Raw genomic sequence first — 22,443 nt, forward strand, 5'->3', positions numbered from 1 at the left:
AGCTACATGCAACACCCTGCAAATACCTGCTAACACAATCATGATCTGTTACACATCGATCCTGCCATTCCACCCCAGAGGTATAGCACACCAAGCTAATTTGCAATAATTTGTCTCTGTGCAAAAAAGACAGTAGAAGAAATCTGCTCATTCAAAAATATTAGCTTAGGATGCTACTTTAAGGAGACACCGGTGTAAAAATAATGGAAGAACTGATATCAGGAAGATGCAAGCAGTAAATAATGCTAAGAGATATCCTGCATCACACTTACCTGGTTATTATTTCTTAAAACAACAACATAAATCAAAAGAATAGTGACCATCACTGGACCGCAAGGCATATGGATGATGTCCATCAGGGAAACAAAAGTGGAAATAAAGAAAGGGAAAAAAAATAAAGGCAGGTCAAACACTGAGCAATAGAATTGTTGATCCTAGAATTTTCCACTCATAACTTCTGTCATTTGGAGGGTATTATTAAAGATTGCTACCCTGGAAGATAATGAATGTCAGATGTAGCCTCCACTCTTGTGCTGATGGATAGCATCTCCGGTCTGATGAGGAGAGATTACCCTGCTGAACCCTACAAGACATCTTTAATCTCCAGATTTAGAATCCATTGTCCTCTACCAGTTGTCACTCTCCTGAAGGAATGAATGCAAGAATGCTGCCAAACACTGAAAAACAAACAGCTGCAGCAAAGGGCTATCAGCAGCAATCTGGAGGTGCTCTGCCAACGAAACACTGAAATGGTAGTTAAAAAAAAAATAATAGTAATCTGTCTCCAGGTTCTTTTCCATCATTAATTAAACATTTTCTAGTTTCCAAGAAGAAACGCTTGCTCAAGCATGCCCTTGAAACCAGACGCATCAACACCATAAACTTTCAAACAAACAGTGAGGGGCAGCACTCTAGCAGAGGAAAATACCATGCTTGGCATGAAAGCAGAGCTGAGCACTTATTCATGCAGTCTGAGTGGATGAGGCATGTTTGACGCTACAGCCAGGTATGACAACCAATTTCCTGTTCTTAAATACAGGGTGAATATTTTGTACCCACCTACTGCCAAAACCATGGGCAAATGGAAGCCAGCATAGAGGGTCAGCATGTCCTAGCCTGCTTCTGAATCTCCCTTCACCTGGTAGCACAGACAAAAATAGACACTAAGTCTAAATCACCAAATCAACAGAAGCAGCTGTCCATTTCCAGGGATTTTCACTCAAGCCTGTGCAGTCACCCATTTGGGATGAAACTCTCCAGTAGCACAAGGCCTTACAATTACATTAAAACTGGAATTTAAGTTTGGGACAGGCTCTGTGCTGCTATCACAATTAATGTAATTTTAAGGCTGTGGCAATGCAGCCCATGCAGTAAACACAGACAAGTCAATCGATAGCAGAACAGGCCCTAAAGCAATTTCCATCCCTGAAAATGGCAGTGATTTGCAAAACACTGAATGATGAATTCTGTAAGAATGACTGGCTTAAGCGTTAATAAAATCATAACTATGAAGTCTAACTTTCCTGCTGGGACCAAAAACCGTATGACGTATCCGGAGCAGGCTGGAAACTAAATCACAGAAGAATCGCAAACTCCCACTTCGGTGGGGTCAGGACTTCATCTTAGGCAGGTCTTTTAATCATTTCAGAGCAAGGAATTCAATGCAAGTCCTTTACATTTCAATCTATTGCCTTCATCACTCAAACATCCATCCTCCCAAGGACTCAGTGTGTTGACCTCCATGTAAACCCAGAGCAGAGCTCCTGAGTAGAATGTGTTCCACTTTCTGTTGCATTACCTCACCCAAATGAACACTGAGGACAAGATGCTTTCCACCCGATTTGTAGATTCTCACTTATCCAAGCATTTCCTCCTCCTCAAATTAGCACAAGCCTGCCCATTTGCACTATAATAATTTATAAGTTCTAAGTTTCAGAGAAGTAGCTTAAAAAAAGACAAAGAACAAAGAAAGCTTTCTTGGTTAGAGTTTTGGTCAATGCAATATGAAGATTATCAGTTATGCAGACTGTAGCTATATAAAAAATGATGCTGTCAATGTAAAATGAATAAAATAAAGACAGTATTTTCACAAGGTTTCCCCAATGGCTTTAAAATAAAGTCACTTTGATGTTGCAGGGAAGAGCTTGGTTTCAGCCTCCTGCCATACAGATTGATACACTGGACTTGGCATTTGTGTGTTAGATGAGACTTTGTGGGTTTTTTGTTACAGAACTTCACCCCCACCCCCACCCCCCACCCCGGCCTTTTAAAATACAATTAAATATGATACGCAAAACCCATACATTTACCAGTTTGTCTGTATTATTCCCTCCTTGACTCCCCAAATACGCAAATCTTTTCATATATAATCACATTCCATGTAGTTAAAGCATGCATTCATGGAAAACAATACCAGGAGTTACATTTTACCTTATAAAAGACTAAATTAACACTGAACAGCTCCTTAGTGGTAACATAGCTATGCATCCAAATCAAAATAGTTGTCAAAATCTGTCATATATATTAAAAGTTCACATTGCCGGGGGGTGTGGGTGGGAAGGGAGGGAGTGGTTTGTGAGAAAATAAGTGCTTCTTCCTCTATTTTATTCTCAAAAATAAATATACCAGCCAACTTCACACAGTGAACTCTGCTCCTTTTTGTCTTAAAGGGAACCTATTGCTCAACTGAATTGCTTTCCCTACCTTATTACTTCAAGAGATTACAGCCAGGGATGTATATTGTAGCTACCCTATATTTAGAAGCTGGATAATAAAACACATAAATAGCACACTGAATAAAACATTAAGACGTAAAAGGAGTTAAATAGAACAAAGGGCTAAAGCTTATTGTGCACTAACCATGTCTGACCCACTGAAATACAAAGGACTCGTAATTCTAATTAGTAAAATGCACAGTTAGGATTTAAATCACAAGAAAGCAAGCATGGTGCCTGCCTACTGCTGTGCACTAGAGAGCCTTTCGCTGCCTTGCAGGGCCCTCTCGTGGAACTGGGAACTGTGCCCGTGGCAACCCAACAGCACTGCAGAAGAACGATGCTCAGACCCAAAAATAAGGGGAGAATAAGAAGCGTGGGTGTTCCCTCTTTCCTTGAAAGCAGCAATATTTCTAATACAAAGCTGCGCTTTTCAGACATGCAGCCTTCACTTAAGCAGATGTAGACTTAAGTCCTGGAGCCTGTGCCAGGGAGGAATTTTTCCTCTGAGTCCAATGGGGACAGGATTCTGTCCACAAAGACCTTGAAGTTGTGAAAACCTGCAATCTATGTGGAACAATCCAGTCTGCTACCAGACTGTCTGAAACCAAAAGCATCATCAAGAGTCTTTTATTAACAGGTCTGAATTCCAGCTGACGGTGAAATTCCACAGAGTTTTTTAAAAAGCAGGCTTAGAGGGTCCTGCAGACCAAAACAATGTGTGATACATGCCTCAACACACAAATTGCTATTTCACGCATAAAGGAGCAACCTTCTGCTGGGATCTCCCCAGTATCATTTATGCCTTCTTGCCACTCAGCCCCTAAATCCAACACAACAGCATCACCAAATCCTTTATTCATCCTTCAGATGAACACTAATGTTCATTTCTTCTTCACCTGATGCCTGCTTTACTGATAACACACCCCACGCTGACAACTCACAATGGCTTTACCTATGGCAGGCTGCTCTTCCTCCCTTGCTGCCTAATAGAGGGTAATGAAGTGTGCACTCTCCCAGTGCGCTAGAGTGGTCGCTAGGTTTTGAAGGAGGATTTGTCCACTCCTCCAAGGTACTGACTTCACTTTGCTGTTTGGGACACAGAAAAGAATTATTCAGCACCTAGTCCAACATATACCCTCTGTATTGCCTTCAGCAGGTCTGTCCATCAAGGGCTGATCTTTGCATCATGTCCACGTACATATAATACCAAATGACAGGAGGTCTGTTTCTGTAATAAACAAGTGACTTTGACCATCCCACTGATAGGTTAGACCAGCACATCTTCCAAGAGCAACCAAAGACGAACAAAAAAAAAAAGAAGAGACAGACACATTCGGAAAAAGACAGCTTTCCGTGACCCACAGCAAGGGCAGAAATGGAACAGCAATGAGGAGAGCCTTTGTCTTCTGCATCAAGCATACTGCTGTATTACTCACTCAGACTGCTCCTACACAAACCAAGCCTTTCCATACATGTCTCTCCCTCTTCAAACATCAGTCAGAAGAAAACAGAGAACACTTGTGGAATCCCAGAAAATTATCTCAAGTCCTGCCCAGTTCAGGCCCTGCTCAGCAGAGTCTACAAAAGAAGTTTGTCTTTCACTTGTGATGGAAATCACTGGTCCTCTGAAAACCAGCTAGGACAGCATTCTGGTTGCTGTAGATCACATCTAAGATGCTAGGCAGCAGCTTACAAATTTTCAGCTGGATTTCACTAAGCAAAGATGTAGAGTTTACAAGAGCTCAGGCTGGTGGTAATTCCCTCCTGAACCCATTTCGCAGCCTCTACCAGTCATGCATATTTGCTTGCCACCGTCATTTTTAAGACTACTTCTCTCATTTAACCTCTGACAACCCTGTAAATAAAACCATCTGCAGTGCAACAAGGAGTAAACTCCATGAAAAGAAGTTGCTACTTATTCCTCCAGTTGGCTAGAAGACAAAGATGTCCCATTGCGCACACAGACAGTGATGTATCCCTACGATCTGCATCATCCCACAGGTGTGGTAAGCAAGCAAACCATTAGGGCTACCATTGAAGCCTTCACTTGAAATCACAAAGAAAAGAGAAAATGTGAACGAGTAAGACAATTTAGAGACAAATTTGGCCTCGCTTTAAGCTACAGATATTCATTAAACATGGATTCCGGACATATTAATAATAACGGAGTTTCCGAAAATCTAGGCCCTTCAGCACACAGAAGGAGGCCAGAAGCACTTTAGGTGAGCATCATCATATAAAAATAAAACACAGCAGTCTCAAAAAAGCCAAGCTGCACTGGTAATTCATGACAGAAACTGCACAGCTGGCTTTACCAATTAATGGTCTGCAAGTCCAGCCCCTACATGAGGTGACCTGAGGAAATGTCTTTTCAATGTTTGATCATTTGTGGATCCTGACTTATAGCAGTGAGGTGGAAACAAATCTTTTCTGGTACTAAATGTATCTACTTCATGAGCACAGCATGGAATTGATAGTTATATCAGTATCAGTTAGGTACTCTAGGAGCTTGAAATACTGCCCAATTTTAAATAGCTATAGTAAGTTTGGTGTTTATGATTCCCTCAGCTATTGTCAGTGCAAAAGACAAACTCTTCAGAAGGGTAATTCAGAGCAATGAAGTCAGATGAATATTGTGATGTGTCTTCTCTACATAGATTACAGGGAACCTGCTGAAATAATCTGCATAAGCAGCATCTTCAGTGATCTAATGGTAATGAGAAGGAACAGTTCTCCTCTACCTTTTGCCTAGTTAACTCTGGCAGTCAAAGCAATTACAGTGTTGAAATGAAAAATAGGCTGCAGCCTCCGAGCTGGACTGAAGATCCAAACTGCTTCAAAGCAATGGCAGGATTGGCTCGCTAGATTGAACAGTCTCTTTCTCCACCAAGAGTTATTTGATGCTGGTAAATATTTTGCAGAACAAAAGAAAGAACCAGGTCTGTCTTACAATTTCTTACAGTGAAGAGGCCCTTCCTGTCACAGAGACTGCTCAATGGCATTCTCCCCCACTTTTCAGAAACAGGACTGTTATTGGGTCCTTAATGATCTAGTCTCTGTTCCTGTCTGAATACTGCAGAGACAGCTGTCGAACGTCATTCTTTCAGGCATCATCTAACATGACCAAAGTCAATAATTGTCTTTTCCTGAATTAGGCTCCTTAAAAATGGCAGTATTTTGAAAAGACAAAAGTCGATTCCCACTTTTCATCTTAAATTCTATTGTCTGCTCTTGGTTAATAAACTTTGTTAGCTTTAATGAGCAAGCATTTTTTCAAAGCAACTAGAGGTGTCAAGTACGTAGCTTGAAACATGCCGATTTTCGGGACCAGATGCAACATGTTATTGAAAAGCAGCTCCTCCTAAAGCATCCCAGGCTAGGCACCTCATGTCTCACCAACAGCACGTATTTCCCACCATAGTACACTGTCAAGTTACAGCTGCTCAACCTAATGGACACCAGACAAAGCCTTTGCCAAACCCAAAGCTTGAATTCAACTCTCTAATGTGCTTCAGAACATTTTACTTTGAAAAACGTTAATGTTGTCTATTGACTGCAAAAATTTTATCTCAATTGCCATCCAAGAACACGCTAATTTGGATTAAACAAATGAGGCTAATTATTTGTTTTCCACAAAACAGGCTACACTAAAAGCGCTAAATTATTTGCTTTCCTGATGAACAAGGCATTGCCTTGTTCACATATCATATTCCATCATATCAGATCTGATTATATGTTAGAAGATTAATCTAGGCACTGTATCAAACAGCAAAGTTAAGATGAGGCTAGGAGATGTAGGCCTCTTGAGGAGAGCCCACCAAGCCATCTAAATGCTCCATGGTGCTATGTGTCAGACACAGGGAACTGAAGAATAAAAAATGGGGTGACTGTTTCATCTGCTACATGGAGCGGGATGGGGATCACTTCAGTATACACTTAAGAGAAACACGTCTGGGGAAGAATATGACACCATAGTCTAAAAAGTTGCATGAAGGCTCCAGCTTCAAGGGTCTTTATTTGAAAAAGAGCTCCATAATTTGACCAAACTATCCATGAAGAGCAGAACCTTTCTTTAGCCTACCAGAGAAAGCCCGGTGCATAAATCTGCTGAACAGTCGAGCAGCCTTATTGTGTTTTACAGGACCTCTTTGATACCAGGGAAAGAACTCTTGTTATCAATTAAAAGCATGCAGTCAAGCATTCTGAAACGTTATGTTAAAAAGATTGTCATAATTTACATAACACATAATAAGCGTTCATCATACAAGCCCACAATACAGAATCACTACTGTCTTATTACAGGTATTTCCCTTAGGTATAGATGCAAAGCGCATCTTTAAAAAACAAAAATAACATTTCTTTTTACAAGACTCTTCCCTGAATTACAAAAGCTGCAGAAGGTTGTTCTCCAGGTTTTGTTGCATAGTCAGCTCTGAAACACTCTGCTAAGCACCATTTGTTTACAGGAAAGGTCAAGAGGGCTTAATTAACTTGTCACCATGCATAGATCCCCTTCCTCATTAAAGGGATTCAACTAGTTTCCTTAACAGCTACCTGCAAAGTTTTATGGCAAACGCATACGAGTGCTGCACAGCACCAGGGAACACAGAGATGGTGATGGGGTAAGGCAAGGAGGTGGTTTGTGTAGCTCTTAAGATACGCACACTGCTGATGTGCTAGTAGCATGTAGAGAGACACAGCAGCTACATGCAGGTCACAGTCAGTCCTGCTTGCCAGGATGGAAGAGATTCTGGCAAGCACATGCGGAACCTTCAGCTCCTACCTAGACAGTCACCAGAAGCAGCCAGGAAAGAGATCAATAGGTTGTCTCATCTGGAGGATGGAGCCTTGAACAAACACATCCCCGCTTCCTAGTGCTGAGCTGAAGTGGATGCTAACAGTCTAGCTCAGAGCTAAGAACATTACATCTGTATTTAAGGCATCACAATTAATTTAATTCTGACACTACATCACAAATAGCAACACTTGCAGAAATCCCCAAGCCAGAATGAAGCTAACTATGGTACTGAGAATGCAGTCATCTCATCATTGCTGCAGCCAGGCTACCTATCCTAAAAAGCAGAGCTCACAGGTGGTATTTTGTTAACTTACCTCTCTCTTCTGGGATCCAAGGTGACATAGGGCTAATTTAGCTAGCCACTTTTAGGACTTGCACTGATATCTTTGCATTAGCATTAGTACATCTGTATTTCTTTCTGCTTTCAAGCTGATGTGCCTGTATGATCCTAACAGAGATGTTGCTTCAAAGATCCAGTCTGGTATCTCTTCATGAAGCCACTCCAGCTTGTTCTGAGATACTTCTGTCATTTCTAATAAGATACTACATTGTGCCTGGTAGATATACCCTACTACAATAGTGCAACCTCTTAAATGCAGAGTCTTTGTTTGCCTCACTATGCAAGTTGGGAAAAGAAGAAAATGAACTAAACCACAGTTCAGTATTTGTGTCACTTAGTGTAAGAATTGGCTAACACAAGTCTGAGAGCTTTGATCTATTGCCCACCAAAGCAAATGATACCGTCGTAAAGTCTCTTGATAACAACTGGATTAAGAGGGAGAAGATAAAGATACATTTCAGAATATCTTTGGATAAGGATAAAGCAAAATGACACAAACAAATCCCAAAGTCCTAGCAGTCATGAAGTCACTGCAAAAACTGTACCGTAAGCTTCAGTACTTAAAATTATTAGATAAATACCATGAATATTTACAATAACTCATTTTTTTTCTTGTTGTTGTTGAATTTTTAAGCCATTGCACTGATTATGATATGCTGTCAACAACCTCATCAATTATCCATTGCTAAAAAGTGGGGTCTAACATTCTGCAAGTAGTATTCATTGGTCTCAGTAGCACGTAATGAGTTTAAAAGTTCCTACCTGTGTGCCCCCGGGGATGGTGGCTAGAGGCGGACAACAATTTACAGCAGACCATTAACACATAGACCAGAAAGAGCCAGTCAGATAGAAGCATTGATTTGGCACAGAATCTCATCCTGGAGGCAGAAAAGGAGGCAGTTGAGTGAAAGAACAATGTGAGTAGGGAAAAACATAAAAATTATGTGGGGAAGGAAAAGCTGAAAAAGTGATGAAGAATAACTAATATGGCTTATTACAAGACAACACTGGCAAAATCATATTCATGGGATCAATTCTTTGTTAAGCATGTTTTATAATTAGAAGCAATGCAATGGCTACCACACGTCATATTACCCACAAACACCTATTTATAACAGCACATTATGAATGCAATACATCTCTATGTATCTGAGATACGAGGTGGGGATTTTTTTTTTTTTTTGGATTAAGATCCAATCACGCTCAAATTTAAATACACATAAGTTGTGCTACAATTTTTAAACTACACTTGCCTTAAAAGTATAGAAACATCACCAAAAAATGTCCCTTTTACTTAATACTTCTCAGGACACATTCGCTAAAGCTACCAGCTCCCACGTAGCCATGATGTGAATTGGCTGGATCTCCCAAGCACACAACATCTGCTGGCTTTCCTGGAGATCAGTGTTTGTTGCAGGTTAAACACTCGTGAAGCCAGCACCTCAGTCAAACAGGGGAGGGCTCACTGCTCTACCAGGGTGTTAGAAACTGCATTTCAGAAAACATTTGCTTTAAAGGAAGCGGATATTGTTAGCCTTACTCATGTTACTGTTAGAACTAAGACCACAAATCCTCAGTAATTTTGCTGCAAATATGTACAATTAAATCCCTCAATAGCTTATGTTATGCCATTCATCATATAGAAAGGTAATCTAATAATTTTCTTAAACTCAGTTATGATGATTTATTACTCATGCGACACATAAATGGGCATTATGCAGTTGAACCCTTAGATACAATGTTCAACACTTTCAGCAAATGCTGTAAGCAGGAATACATCAAATTAATTAAAGGCAATTTATAGATTTGCATAAATTGAACTAAATACTGCTTTCATAGCAGTGATGTTAGTCTGAAGTTAATCAGCACGCTGGGATTTGGGCAAGACTATCATAAGCGTGCTTACACGCACCAAGAAGTCCTTTGAGAACTTCTTTCCCCTGCAGATTCCAGTTCTGATTCTTCCAAGTATTTCGTAAATAATTTGTTTATCTGTGTATCTTTAAAATACCTGAGACTATTCAGCTAACCCAATATTCAAGTTACCCTGAATACCCTGAGAGTTTAAAAACAAAACAACTCATGCCTTTGACAGCTCTGCTGTCAAAGCCAGGTGAAGCACTTGGATCTTGTATTAAATTTGATAACGATCTACAAATGAAACCAAAACAGATGCCATGTTTTCTCATTTAAAAGAGCTTGCATAATTTTCCCTTTCACACATCACAAAACAGTGTTGTTCTCTCATTATGTATGAATGGGAATGTTTGTAAAGCCCAAACAAATCACAAATGCATTTATTAATATAAATATTAATATAAAAAGTTAAGAGACCAAAAGCCTGTTGAATGTACATCTAGTTTAGTAAAAACACTACTTTACACTTGAGAAAAAAATACATTGGTGAAAATACCCAGCACCTTCAACCGCCCTTGTAGACTTTACTCCATCCTACAAACTTTTTTACAAAAGCTACACAAATATTGCTAAAAAATAACTCACCATGCCTACAGAGTTAAGAAAAAAAAGTTACATGTAAAGAAGGCACAATTTAAGGATTGATTTGGCAAAAAGGTACCTTTCATTGCTTTACGAAGGTGCTGTGTCTGAAGTGCAACATGTTGCCACCCTGAAAGCAAACGAACCAGTACTGGAAGAAACACACTAAGGCTCTTTTGCAGCATAATATAGAAGTCTTCTGCGAGCATGAATCAAGTCCAGAAGATAAAGACATCACTGGTCCTTGACTACCCTACATGCACCCCCTTATGGAGCACTCTAAGGCTAATTCAGAACACTATACTTCAGCTGATAAGCATGGACCTAATTCACCTCTTGCACCCAGCTGAAACACATCATGCTACTGCAGCTAATGGGATTGAGTCACTGTGAAACCAGCATAAATGTTATTGTTGTTGTTGATCCAGTATTAGCCTAAGGAAACTGCCCAGTAAGCTTTGAAATCAACGTGACACTTCAGATTTTAGGGACCCAAATCTTCCCCAGGTAACTGAACATAATTTTCTTGAGGAGAGACCTGAATATTTAACCTTAGCTTTCTTTCTCTCTCCATGAGAAACACACAGCTTACACCTCGTGCACCAGTTACTGCTAAACAGGAAGTCACCATCTGCTCATCTCACTTTACCATCCCTCTGTTGCTCTAAATGAACACAGGAATCTGACCCAAGTACCAGCGGAGACCTCAGTTCTAGTGCCATGCTGTAGTACCATGACAGGGACCTTCCTTCAGGTTTCCTGAAGTAAGACTGAAAGCAGGATTTAACCCTTGGAATTAAATACCACTGATCGGACATTTTGAACATGCCATTTCTGGTATGAATTGACGAATGAATAGTCTCAAATCAAGCACCACATCCTCAACAGCTGCAATTTCAGCATCTAAGTGAACCTAGGTGTTCCCACCATTCCCAGTACAGGAGCAAAGCTGGTCTTGGTGGAAATGATTGTGCGCTGACCTCAAAAGCTTTCCCAGATTTGAATTTGACTCTTTTTTGAAGCCACGGCCCTGATATTAGACAAGGATTGCAAAACCAGGTTTCATCAGGTTAACAAGGATAACCTTAGCCCTTTGTAAGTATATTCAAGCCCAGGAATAAGTGTATCACTACAAAGCATCAACTCGGTAATATCCAAACTGAAAGGCTGCTAAAAGCATCCAGTACCATTAAAACGATACAACATCTGCAGACTTTAGTCTGCCTTGCAAGTAGACAGGACACAAGTCTCCAGCCCGCTAATATAAAGAAATACAAGAGGATCTTTAAAAAGTCAGGGAAAAAATGAAATTTGGCAGACAGATGCAGCAAGGGGTGCTTAGCCCTTCAGCGTCAGTGGGCTGCCGCTTTCAGAAATGTCAAGCCTTCATTCTCTGTTGGATTCAAGTGGATATTGTTGCTAACCAGCACAGCAAATCTTCAGTGTCATTTGAAAGATAAAAAGTGCTCTTACCTTGGGGACTTTGCAAGAATTTTGTTCCAGTCAAACACAATTATTTCAGTGTGTTTTTCATAGTTATTCCAGACTCCCATTTGCGGCAGCAAATAAGCCTTTCTGCATTTCAGAATTTTTCCTTCGCTTTGGGGACCTAGAAAGAAAGCCATATTACACTGCAATTAATGTCTGGAATGGAGCTGTGAAATAGAGCTTTGTTAGCAAAATCATTGTTTCACAGTGCCATCTACAGTGCAATCCAAGGCAAAAGGCAGCAGTCATATTGCTCTTTTCACTTGTTTCCAAGAACACAGAGAAACTGTGATAAGGCAGCTCTGAAATATCATTATGTTAACCAAAGGCAGAGTTCACTATACTAGAAATTACAAACATAATGTGCGCAGCTTAGTGTCCTTATAACCACGTGCGCTCTCGCCACCCAGCCCCTGTGAAAGCTATAAGGTTTAAGACCCCACCATAGTGCAAACAGATTTCCATATGATTACGTGAAACCTCCAATAGTTTGCACCAGAGACTATCACAGACAAGGGAAAATCTTTCATAAAGATTTGGCCAAACCCCTTGGAGTCTGGCTGCCCCAGGAGCAGAGGATCTGTAGGGTCACATCCATAGGATCGTTTCTGTGTAATCAACACATTATAGCACCCGCTGACACTTTTGGCTCTACTTACTTCCAGCATCACATCTCACACCCAGCCCACCTATACCCAGAAGTTACACTTTGAAATCACTGTACGGAGACCCCTTTGCAGCAGTAGTGGCACATGTTCCACAGAATAACGAGCTCAAACACTCTATTTCATAGACATTTGAGTCTCTTTGCTTTTATTGTTTTTATTTGTTCTCTCACTTCTATCCCTGGGCTCAACTTGATCTTCTGCTATTGAAAACACAACACAGCGCAACTTGTGAGAGTAATAACAACACAGTCTTCACCTACGGAGTGATCACAATAACCTCTTGTCATCTTCCCCACCGCTCTTTTCATTTCAATCTTCTTTTGATCAATTAGAAATTTGCTTTTAAGAAACACAAAACTACACTATCACATCAGAGGGCAAGCATCTCTGGGGTCATAAAAGCCCATAGGCAGACACCTTACAGAAGCTTAGGACAGGAAAGCCCCTGGCTCAATACACTGAAAGAATCATAGAATGGTTTGCATGGGAAGGGACTTTAAAGATCATCTAGTTCCAACCCTCCCACCATGGATAGGGACACCTTACACTAGATGAGGTTGCTCAAAGCTCCATCCAGCCTGGCTGTAACAGCTCCTTTCTCTTTAGGACACCATGAGAAGATAGAGTAATTGCTGAAATTAAAGAGGTATCAGGCCAGTAATCTATAAGTAACCATATTTTACTCTGTCTTCGCTTTGCAATGTGGAGAGTTTCAGAGTGAGCCAAAATCACCACGCAGCAGTTCTAATTAAAACAAAATGAGGGCAAAGAGATGGCTTAAGACAAAGCACTACCATCCTGCATTACTCCTTTCTTGCACAAACACACATTTAAAAAAAAAAATTAATAAAAAAATCAGTGTGCCTCAAAAGGCCTATTGAGAAAAAGCAAACAAACAGGCTTTTCAATATAGTATTGAATGACTGAAATGAATGACTGAAATGGTTGTGTGGTACATTTTTACTCATTTCATATAAGGATAGATAGGTAAATATATTCTTACAATGCTGTTGTAGAAATCAATATTGCAATACAATAACTCAGGTTTTAGTGCTTATATGTTCCATAATTTTTATTAGAGAGGAAAAAAAATTTGGGTAGATGCATCTACAGGTAAGTACTGACTTTAGAGTAACCTGTTCTGTAAACACATGTTAAAAAACAGTAAAAGACAAGTATTGATTATGCTAACTCATTCTAATTAAATGGATACAGCAAAAGTGGCAGATGATACAGCCACCAGCGTATCTTGGGGCTTTCTGATGCCTTCCAGGCAGCAATATTTCTTAAGAAAATAGGGTTGTTTAAGGGAAATATAAAGCAAACTCCTACAGTGCCATCTTAAGTCTGAGGTTCAGCTGGTTTTTGTCAATAAAGAAGGCAGTTCAGAACAGAAGTAAGAGGCCCACTTGGTTAATAACAGTAAAAGGAATTCCAGGATTCTCATAGTGAAACCATGGTTTGTGCTTATTTTGCCATTGGTGGTTTTACTGCTGGTCCCTGCCTTGTCACAGGGAGCAGCGTTACTTTGGAAAGCAGAACTACTTATTTGCAGGCTGTACAAACAAACCACTCCTGACCTTCTGTGCCGGGAGCTGTACTGGGGCAGCGGGGCCAGTGAGGGCAGCTGCTCCCATGAGAAGGCACCAGCCCTCCCCACTGGCCACCTGCAAGCAAACTGAGTGCTGCTTTAAATGGAATAAAAATCAGCATCACCTTGGCAAGAAGTGCCAGTATGTCTGACAACTGGAGTTTTGTGGATGGAGTCTTTGAGTTCAGTACAGCAGGGTTAATTTACACAAGAGGGATTCGAACAGAAGTTACCCAAGGAAAGCAGTCTTATAAAGAAAGGGTCATTTTTATACAATAAGCTCTAGCCAGGAGGCAACCGAAACCCCACCTCCATCTCTGAGCAAAGCTATAGGAGAAAAAAAAAAAAAAAAAAGAAGGGAGGAAGAGGGGAAGGGCTCTGCTCTCAGTATTTATGCATGGGCTGGCCATGAACAACTCCTGCTTTGCACATTAGCTGTCCCAGAGGCTACACCACTCTCCTGTGTCAGTATTTAGGGCATCCATGAGCCCAAACTAAGGCTGTGGGTTCTGGTATCCGAAGGGAACGGCAGCGGTCGGGCCTGTTGCAGCTCAGTCACAGCACAGTATGTCCTCTGTGCCTCCACACTCCAGGAAAACACGTATCAACAGCATTTCCCTACGCCACAGGAGCATTTCAAGAGCAGAAACAATAAAGGTCAATAAAAGTCTAAAGTTATTTGAAAATTGTATGGGCGCTGCATAACTCATTTGACAGATGGAATAAGATAGCATTTTAAATTAGGTACTTTTCCTACCAATATTTACATGTTGTAAAATACTTCTTACGGCTACTTTCTGTAACGAATAAATTACTAACCCATTTTACGCCATCTTTTATAATAAGCTATTAAATAATTGAGAAAAACTCTGTCCATTAAATATTTAAAAGGCCTTAATTTCCCTATTCTCAACAATTCCTCACTTAAAATACAGGGTATCCCTTAAAGGGCTCCTCTTCAGTAAAGCGACTGGTAAGGAAGAAGCGAGTTCGGTGCCTCGTGATTTACAGGGTGATTTGCCAGCTGAGGGTTTAACCCCCCGTCAGCCCTGCAAAACTCTGATTACTGCAGAATAACGAACCAAGGGAAAACAGGGCAACGGCTGGAATTTCTTAGGGGTGGGTGGTGGGGATGACACGGGACCTGCTCCGGTCACTGCGTGTGCTCAAAACGTGCCGCTGTTTGAGGGGAAACGGAGACAAAAATCAAGAAAAGAGCCAGGGCTTGGCCAGCTGCACCTGTTACACAGCGGCTAACCCACACCGCCCGCCCGTCGCAGGGCCAAAGGGCTATAAACACGCCATACATCTCACCATACATTTCGCCATGCCCCTCCAAAGGCCCCCGTCCCACCGAGGCAGCGCGCCCCCAGGCCCGCAGGCTGGGGAGCAGTTGCAGCCCCTCGGGGCAAGGAGACCCCGAAAAGTGGCAGCTCCTCGGCCCGGCCTGGGCCCCCCAGGCTGCCTTGGGGGGCAACGGCCCTGTCGCTGCGAGACAGCGCTGCTTTTGGTGGCGCTGAAGCGGACTGAGGGGCGACATGGAGCCGCGGGGGGGAGGGCCCCGCTCCCCACTGGCGGCCTCCAGCCCTGCGGCGTGGCGCTGCTGCCCCCTAGCGGCCGCCCGCCGCAGCTGTCCCCGGGCCAGCCCGCATGCATAATTCAGCGGTCAGCTATTAAACACTTCCAACTTTTGTCATTACTCGGAAATCTCATTAAATCCCATCCGTACAACGGGCGCAAATGGCTCCACCGAACCCCGCTCATTGTTACCAGCCGGAGCCATCCTGGCCCTCAGAGAGAGCCCCCCCCAGGCCCCCCGCCTGCCGCAAAGCCTCTAATTTGCAAGTGCTCCTTTGCGCGAAAATGAACTGTCTGTGCAAATTAAGCTTTGTCATTAATCATATTAACACGTTGCTGTCACAGGATTCCTCCACTCACCCTCCCCTCAGAGGGGGGGCAGGGGGCCTGGAGGCCTCCCACGCCGCCCCACAGCCCAGGCCTGCTCCCCGGGGTCCCCCGAGCCCCCCAGACGGGCTGGGCCGCAGGGAAATAACGGGAATTCCTTCTGGATTTAGCCCTTGGGCCCTCACCCAGAGACCTCTGCATCAGGTCAGGCAACCCAAGCTGGATCTCAAGCCTTCAAGGGGCAGTAAATTCACCACAGCTAAGTTACTCCAACAGTTAATTAACCTCACTTTGCACGCCGCACCCTCCAGCTTGTACAGCCTGATATATTCTGCTTGTTCTCCCGGCTGGCACATCACACAGGGACGTGCCGGGTCTTTAGAGGCCTTAATTCTGCCCGTCATTACTCTACTCACACCAATCAACATGTACGCCAGGCAAAAGGGACTACAAGAAGGACACAGAGTTATGGGCGTAGTAACAGAAGACTAACCTCATGGTGCAAGAAAGCAAAACCTCTCTCAGGCACACCTCCTCTACTTTTTACTTCCAAAGTCTACGTCAAGTTTTCTGCTGCGTCTGCTGCCCCACAGGTATCGTGGAGGGAGCTCCAGCCACAAGCTCCACGGGACAAACTGAAGCAAAAGGGCTCTTCAGATGGCGAGAAAATGAACTAAACGAGGAGGCAGCAAACTATAAGCGGCTTCCTCACTTTAAGCAAGCCAGGAATGTACCCTAAAAGCCATGGGGCAATAGCAGCAGCCCTCCCTCCAGCACTTCTCAGACCCCAACACACTTGACCCACAATATTTGAAGTGCTTTTTTACGACATCACATCCCATTTACGACAGCAGCACGGCTGGCGGCAGCTCAGTCTGTCACCACTCGTCAGCTCTTTCCACAGGAATATTGCAAAACCTCACTTAACAGCAACCGGGGGAGCTGGGGAGGAAAAGAAAACAATGCCGGTGAGAGCTAAAGTAAATAAAACCCACAGCCTCCTAAGAAGGAAGAACTGAACTCTTAACTATATCCACATAGCATGAGGTATCGACCATGCCAGCAGCCAAACCATGCACACACAGATAGACATCCTATGTGCCGTGTGTTAGGGGGAAATGTGTCTGTCTTCACCAGCATTTGGAGCTCTCTAAGGCATATCTATCTTCACTGTCTCCTTTAAAGATGAGAGGAAACCTTACCTTTGTTGTGGGCCCATTAAGAGCATGTGCTGGGAGGACTGTAAAATATGCCTGAGCCACCCTAATTTTCTCCCCAGTCACTGTAGCCTTCCTCAGTTAATTGTGCCACAGTGAGAATGCCGAGTTGAGTGGATGCTCTGTTGGAAAGCCTTTTTCAGTTGGACTTGTTTTAAGTGAGAGTTTGTGGCCTCCAAGTTTAATCCAATGGAGCTCAGGTCACACAGATGCAGTAACAGCAGTGCACAGAATCAAAAAACAAATTCAAGCAAAGGACTGAAGGTGAGAACTAGAGGACTGCAAGACCCCAAGTTCAGAGAGTGTAAGAAGGAGTTCGAAATCAAAGCTGTTTCCTCCTCTGCTGAGACAGAACAAGTCAGGTGTCTACTCAGAACCTGACAGAACGCATACTACAGGGGGCTAGTTCAGGTCCCCCTGAGGCAAGGGAACAGTAGCTTCCTCATACACACTAACTCCAGCACACATTCTGGGGACCAGCTTTCAAGTGTATTTACGTGGTAAGAAGTAGTCTTGTAAATGAAGCATGTGAGTTAAGCTGGCACAAATAACTGATCACTTGCAGTCCAAAAGTATAATGTCTGTGGATGAGACTACCATCTAAATGAAATGGAATCTTTTAGAAATGGAATCTTAAAGAAAACGTCTTGGAATCTGTTCTCTCCGCTCAAAGTGAGCTCTCATCTTCCCTCCAGGAAAAAGTCCACCAAGACCAACAGGACTGCTCAGAGAGTACAGCTATTCTAGCTGTAAAGTAGGGGCAAAACAGACCCTTTTCTCCATACAGCATTTTTTATTATTCATCACCACCCCACAAAGAACCCTTCTGCCGGATTAAACTCCTGAAGAGCTATGTGTTGCCATCACAGTTTCATTTTCAAGGCTGCAGACTTCCCAACTTGGACAGACAACACAGGTTATGTCCTCATTACAGCCCAGCATTTCAATTCTTTCAACTGCATTTACCAGAGAGAATTCTTCATTGCGATTATCCAGGTTCTTTCAGTCCCTCGCTACAGCTCAACATCTTCCCCACCCCGTGGCCTATGGCCTGCTTAAGAGATGGGCAGACTTAAGCACTGTGTTCAAGGCAGCGCAGGAATTGTTTCAACCCTGTTCAAAGAGGAGGCAGAGCAGAGACAGTGCCCTGCTCCACTCCCAGCTGAGCTCCCAGGAGCAGAGCAGTACTCACGTAAAGCATGCAGCACACCAAAAGTGGAGAGAAAGGTCTTAGAAGGAAATCTCTTCAGCAGGATGTTTCAGACACAGCAAACGTGTTTTCTCTTGCTGTAAACTTTGCCTGACAGGTAGCAGAGCATTAAAGTTGTTGCATAGATTATCTTGAGCAAGACAGTGTTTTCTATATCCTGGATTGCCGGAGGAATTTCCTTTCTCCCATGGAAGGAAGAGATAACAGACCTGCTATAGAGCAGGTCAATCACTTTCCTTCACACTCACCAGGGACCCAGGTGAGCTGGCAGGTTATTTTGCAAGATTGCTCTCGTGGTTCATGAAATGTGGGAAGGGATGGAGAAGGGGACCTCATCAGTTTGTGCCTCTGGATAAAGCCCTGGGAAGTCCCAGGCCTGTACCAGGTGCCTGGTGGCGAGCCCAGGGCTCACGTGCAAGAAGCAGATGACCACTTACTATGGGTGACCATTCAAATTAAGAACAAGAGGGAATCCCAAGGAAATAACATGAAAATCAGGAGATTCAGCAAGAGCCAGCAGTAGAAAGGTTGAAATAGCTGTTTGTTTAGTCAAGAAAAGAGTTTATAGGAGACATGCTGTCTCCTTGAAGAGTCTTGCTTTAAAGAAGGGCATGATTTAAAGAAGTGGTTCTCTGTAGCTACTGCAGAAAGCATAAAAATAAAGTGCCTGCAAAGATAATTTAGTGTGTGCATGAAGAGAAAGTTTCTGTATCTAAGTATGGGAAAATAGTGGCACAAGCAGCTCAAAAAACTCATGGAGCCTGCTTCAGTGGGAGTGTTTGTTTTTTTAATTGGCTGAACACATATGGGATGGGCTCCCTTCTCCATCCATAGGGCTGGATTAGATGTTTGCTCAGGGTCTGTAACAGGACTACATCTCCTTTATACCTTGGAGCAAAAAAGCACTGGAATATAAATGTGAGGTAAATAGTCACTGTTCACAGTGTCATCCTCAAAACCCTGACCACAGACAGTCATCAAGACAGAGGTTAGTGGAGGAAAATTGTGGCAAAAAAGAAACTGAAAATAGCTCCTGCACATATTGATTTTTTTTCAAGCAGACAGGGTCAGCTCGTATTATATTTAGAAATCTTTCTGGTGGTTCTCAGGGTCCCTATGCAATCAAATTTGGTTCTTTCTGATTCTACTGCATTAGAATACTACATTCTCTCGTTATTCCCCCAAACACCTTATTCACAGTAAATAGAGCGTGTCCACTCATCCTTCTCCAAACCATATTAGGACCTGACTGCAACAGGGGCTGCCCATTTCTGTGTAATCTGGTCTCTGCTTTTGTTTCAAGTCATGAAACACTCCAAGAAGAAAGCACAGAATGGCTGGTTTTGCTTTTAGAACACAGACATGCTTTATGAGGAGTGGGTGCACATTAGCTGATGAAGAATCCCAACTGTCTGGGTATATGGGATAATTGTTCCACTTGGGACTCGTTAGCTAATTGTTAAAAGATTCTAAGGAAAAGTATTTCATAAATAGAGCACTAAATTTCCAGAAGTGTAATTACAGGCTGAATGCACATCTTTATCACCTGTGTTATCAACTACGTAAGCCAATAGCAAAATATCTTGTGGTGTGCTATCTCTGTTCTCTCTGTCGGTCTCAGGGTAGCATGTAGGATAATTACTAGCAAATTGAAAGGTTACATTTTTGATATTCCCATTTTTGTACAAAGATAACACAGTCAGCTTGGATTGGTTGAAAATTCTATCCCTAGCATATAGAACCTCTGGTGGCAATAGTGAAGCACAAACTTGCAGAGGAGGAGAGAGGCACAGACCAAAGTGCTATAACCCAACTTCTCGACCTTGTTTTGTCAGTTCACTTTGCTGCTATGGGACAAGCTTTTTACTCAATGTTAGAGAACATTGTTTGCTTATCGGAGACTTCTCAAGTTATTTTAGAAAATCATTGCTCTACTGAATAAGAAAATTCCAGAACCAAATTCCTGACCTATCAGTTCAGGAACTACTACTAAAAAGAAAAAAAGTGTAAAAATCATTCCTTATTTTCTGTAACCAAATGACAGAGGCAAAATACTGCTAATAAACTAGCAAGGCATTTGTACGGCACGAAGACTTGGAGCTGGGTCAATAAACAATTGCACTTTAAAGGAGAACCCAATCTTGTTCAGTCTTGATTCTAGTTAAATGAACAAAAGCATATTCAGAACCAGTCTCAGAGTGGTATTTGCTTTTCTATGGTTTGGCAACATCATGCTGGGCAGAGGTACTGACCATCACACAGTGCATCTGCGCTGTACACAGCACTGTCTGAACTAGGCATAACTTAATTCCTACCCCAGCATGATGATGTTGAGCATCTCTGCTCAACATTGTACCATGGAGCAGCATCTGCTTGTTTGGAGCTAACTGGGGCACCACAGTACAGGCATGGCACAGCTGGGTTTGAGTTTGAGACCTGAGTGAGGCTGTAGCTATACACTGTTTGTATTGTGCTCTTCAGGTACCAGGAGTCATATAAGGTTTTCTAATTCCTGACAGCAGCCTACTACTGAGTCAAGAAGAAGAAGAATATCAGATAGATAGATCTGTTAATTATCTCCTGAGCCATTGGTCCTGCGGCCCTGGAATCAATATTACATTGCCAGAAGAAAAAGTGAATTTAAAAACTGGACAGATCTCAGAAAGATGTATCATGTGTGATGCGTAGCACGATGCCCTAGCTGGTTTGGCTGCCCCAGCAGACCACTAATATGTACATGGAGTGACTCTGTCTCTCTCCTGTAGGCCCGTGTCTTTCTCTTTGTAACCAGAAGAATTCCAGAATCCAATATGACTGCTTAATAAGGTAACACTCTCAGATACTTTCATTTCCAGCAGCACTAGCTACTGCATGCCCCAATGTGATAGAATTTCAGAAGTCCTATAAATTACATTTTGCCTCCTCACCTCCAGAATGGATTTCCTTCATCCTTTCCTCTTTCAGCCTAATCCTTCAAGCCTTCTTCCCTGTTCCTTCTCAGCCCTCTCTGTTTCTTGTTTGCACTGCATCTCCTCTGGGAAGTTCATCTGCCTGGCAGCAGCATATGTGTGAGCATCAAGAGAATGGCTGGCAGGCAGGGAAAGAGACCCCACCTGAGTTACATATTAATCAACGGTGAGAAAAGGTCTCGCCATTTAAAGTGGATTAATAATCTAGTAATCTACTGGATGCTGTTTTCATCCCTTCACAGGCATGAGGAAGCCAGGTGGAGCTTTGGATACTGTTGCAATGAAAAAAGGAGCAAACCTCAAAAGGTGCTGAGGGATTGGTAAAGAGAATAGTCGTAGCTAGACACTTTCCTGTCCCTGCACTGCCAAGGCAGGACAGCAGCAGCCACAGCAAGCTAATAAATGCTCTTCAGAAACAGTAAGAGAAGGTGTCAGCACCGTATTTCCCTCTCAAGCACCTGAATTGTCAGAGGGTCCTCCTTCCAGCACCTGTCACAGCTGAAGTAGTAACAAATTTCCATACAAGAGGCTCAATCAGTTAGTCTAAAGTAACACTACATCCAGACTTTGAACGAGTAACAGCATGACCTCTTCATGGCTAAAGCTAGAAACTATTTGTTTAAAAAAAAATAACAATATATTTTTCACAAAGAAGGCTGAACTTCAGGCTTTCAGTTCCCGATCTGCCTAGGATGGATTTTTGGTTTTCTATTGTCCCTTCATTCATGAACAAGCCACTTCATGATCACATAACCATGTGCGTGATTGATGGGAGGAGCTGGGGGGAGGTAAGTGGCATAATTTTGGTTGTGCTTTGAAATGCTCAGGGTTGGAAATGAAATATGAGATTCTCACCACTTTCCCTGCCTCACTTTAAGGCAATCATAATTGCCTTCAAGATGCGAGATCTGTTGAAAGTAATAAATTGATGATTGTTTATTTTCAGGGTAGACAACAATCAGCTTTTAATCAGCTTCCATCACCACTAGAGAGCTATTAACTCTCTTAAAAATAATTAGAAAACAGAAAAGAAAAATGTCC

General features: G+C 42.5%; 1 protein-coding gene across 10 annotated transcripts in view; it reads right to left on the minus strand.

Annotated features, from left to right (window-relative positions):
* TAFA4 (TAFA chemokine like family member 4) overlaps window positions 1-22,443 on the minus strand; it is a 93,489-nt gene that overhangs the window by 44,034 nt on the left and 27,012 nt on the right. For all 10 annotated transcript variants that reach the window (XM_080383097.1, XM_080383095.1, XM_080383099.1 and 7 more), the window contains 2 exons: window positions 11,828-11,963; window positions 8,618-8,733 (listed from right to left, as the gene is read on the minus strand). In XM_080383097.1, the coding sequence (XP_080239223.1) occupies window positions 8,618-8,733; window positions 11,828-11,907 (196 nt within the window). In that variant the 5' untranslated portion in view covers window positions 11,908-11,963. The remainder of the gene's footprint in view (window positions 1-8,617; window positions 8,734-11,827; window positions 11,964-22,443) is intronic.

The sequence above is a fragment of the Falco punctatus genome (genome assembly GCF_963210335.1).
Source record: "Falco punctatus genome assembly, chromosome: 4".
NCBI classification, from domain to species: Eukaryota; Metazoa; Chordata; class Aves; order Falconiformes; family Falconidae; genus Falco; species Falco punctatus.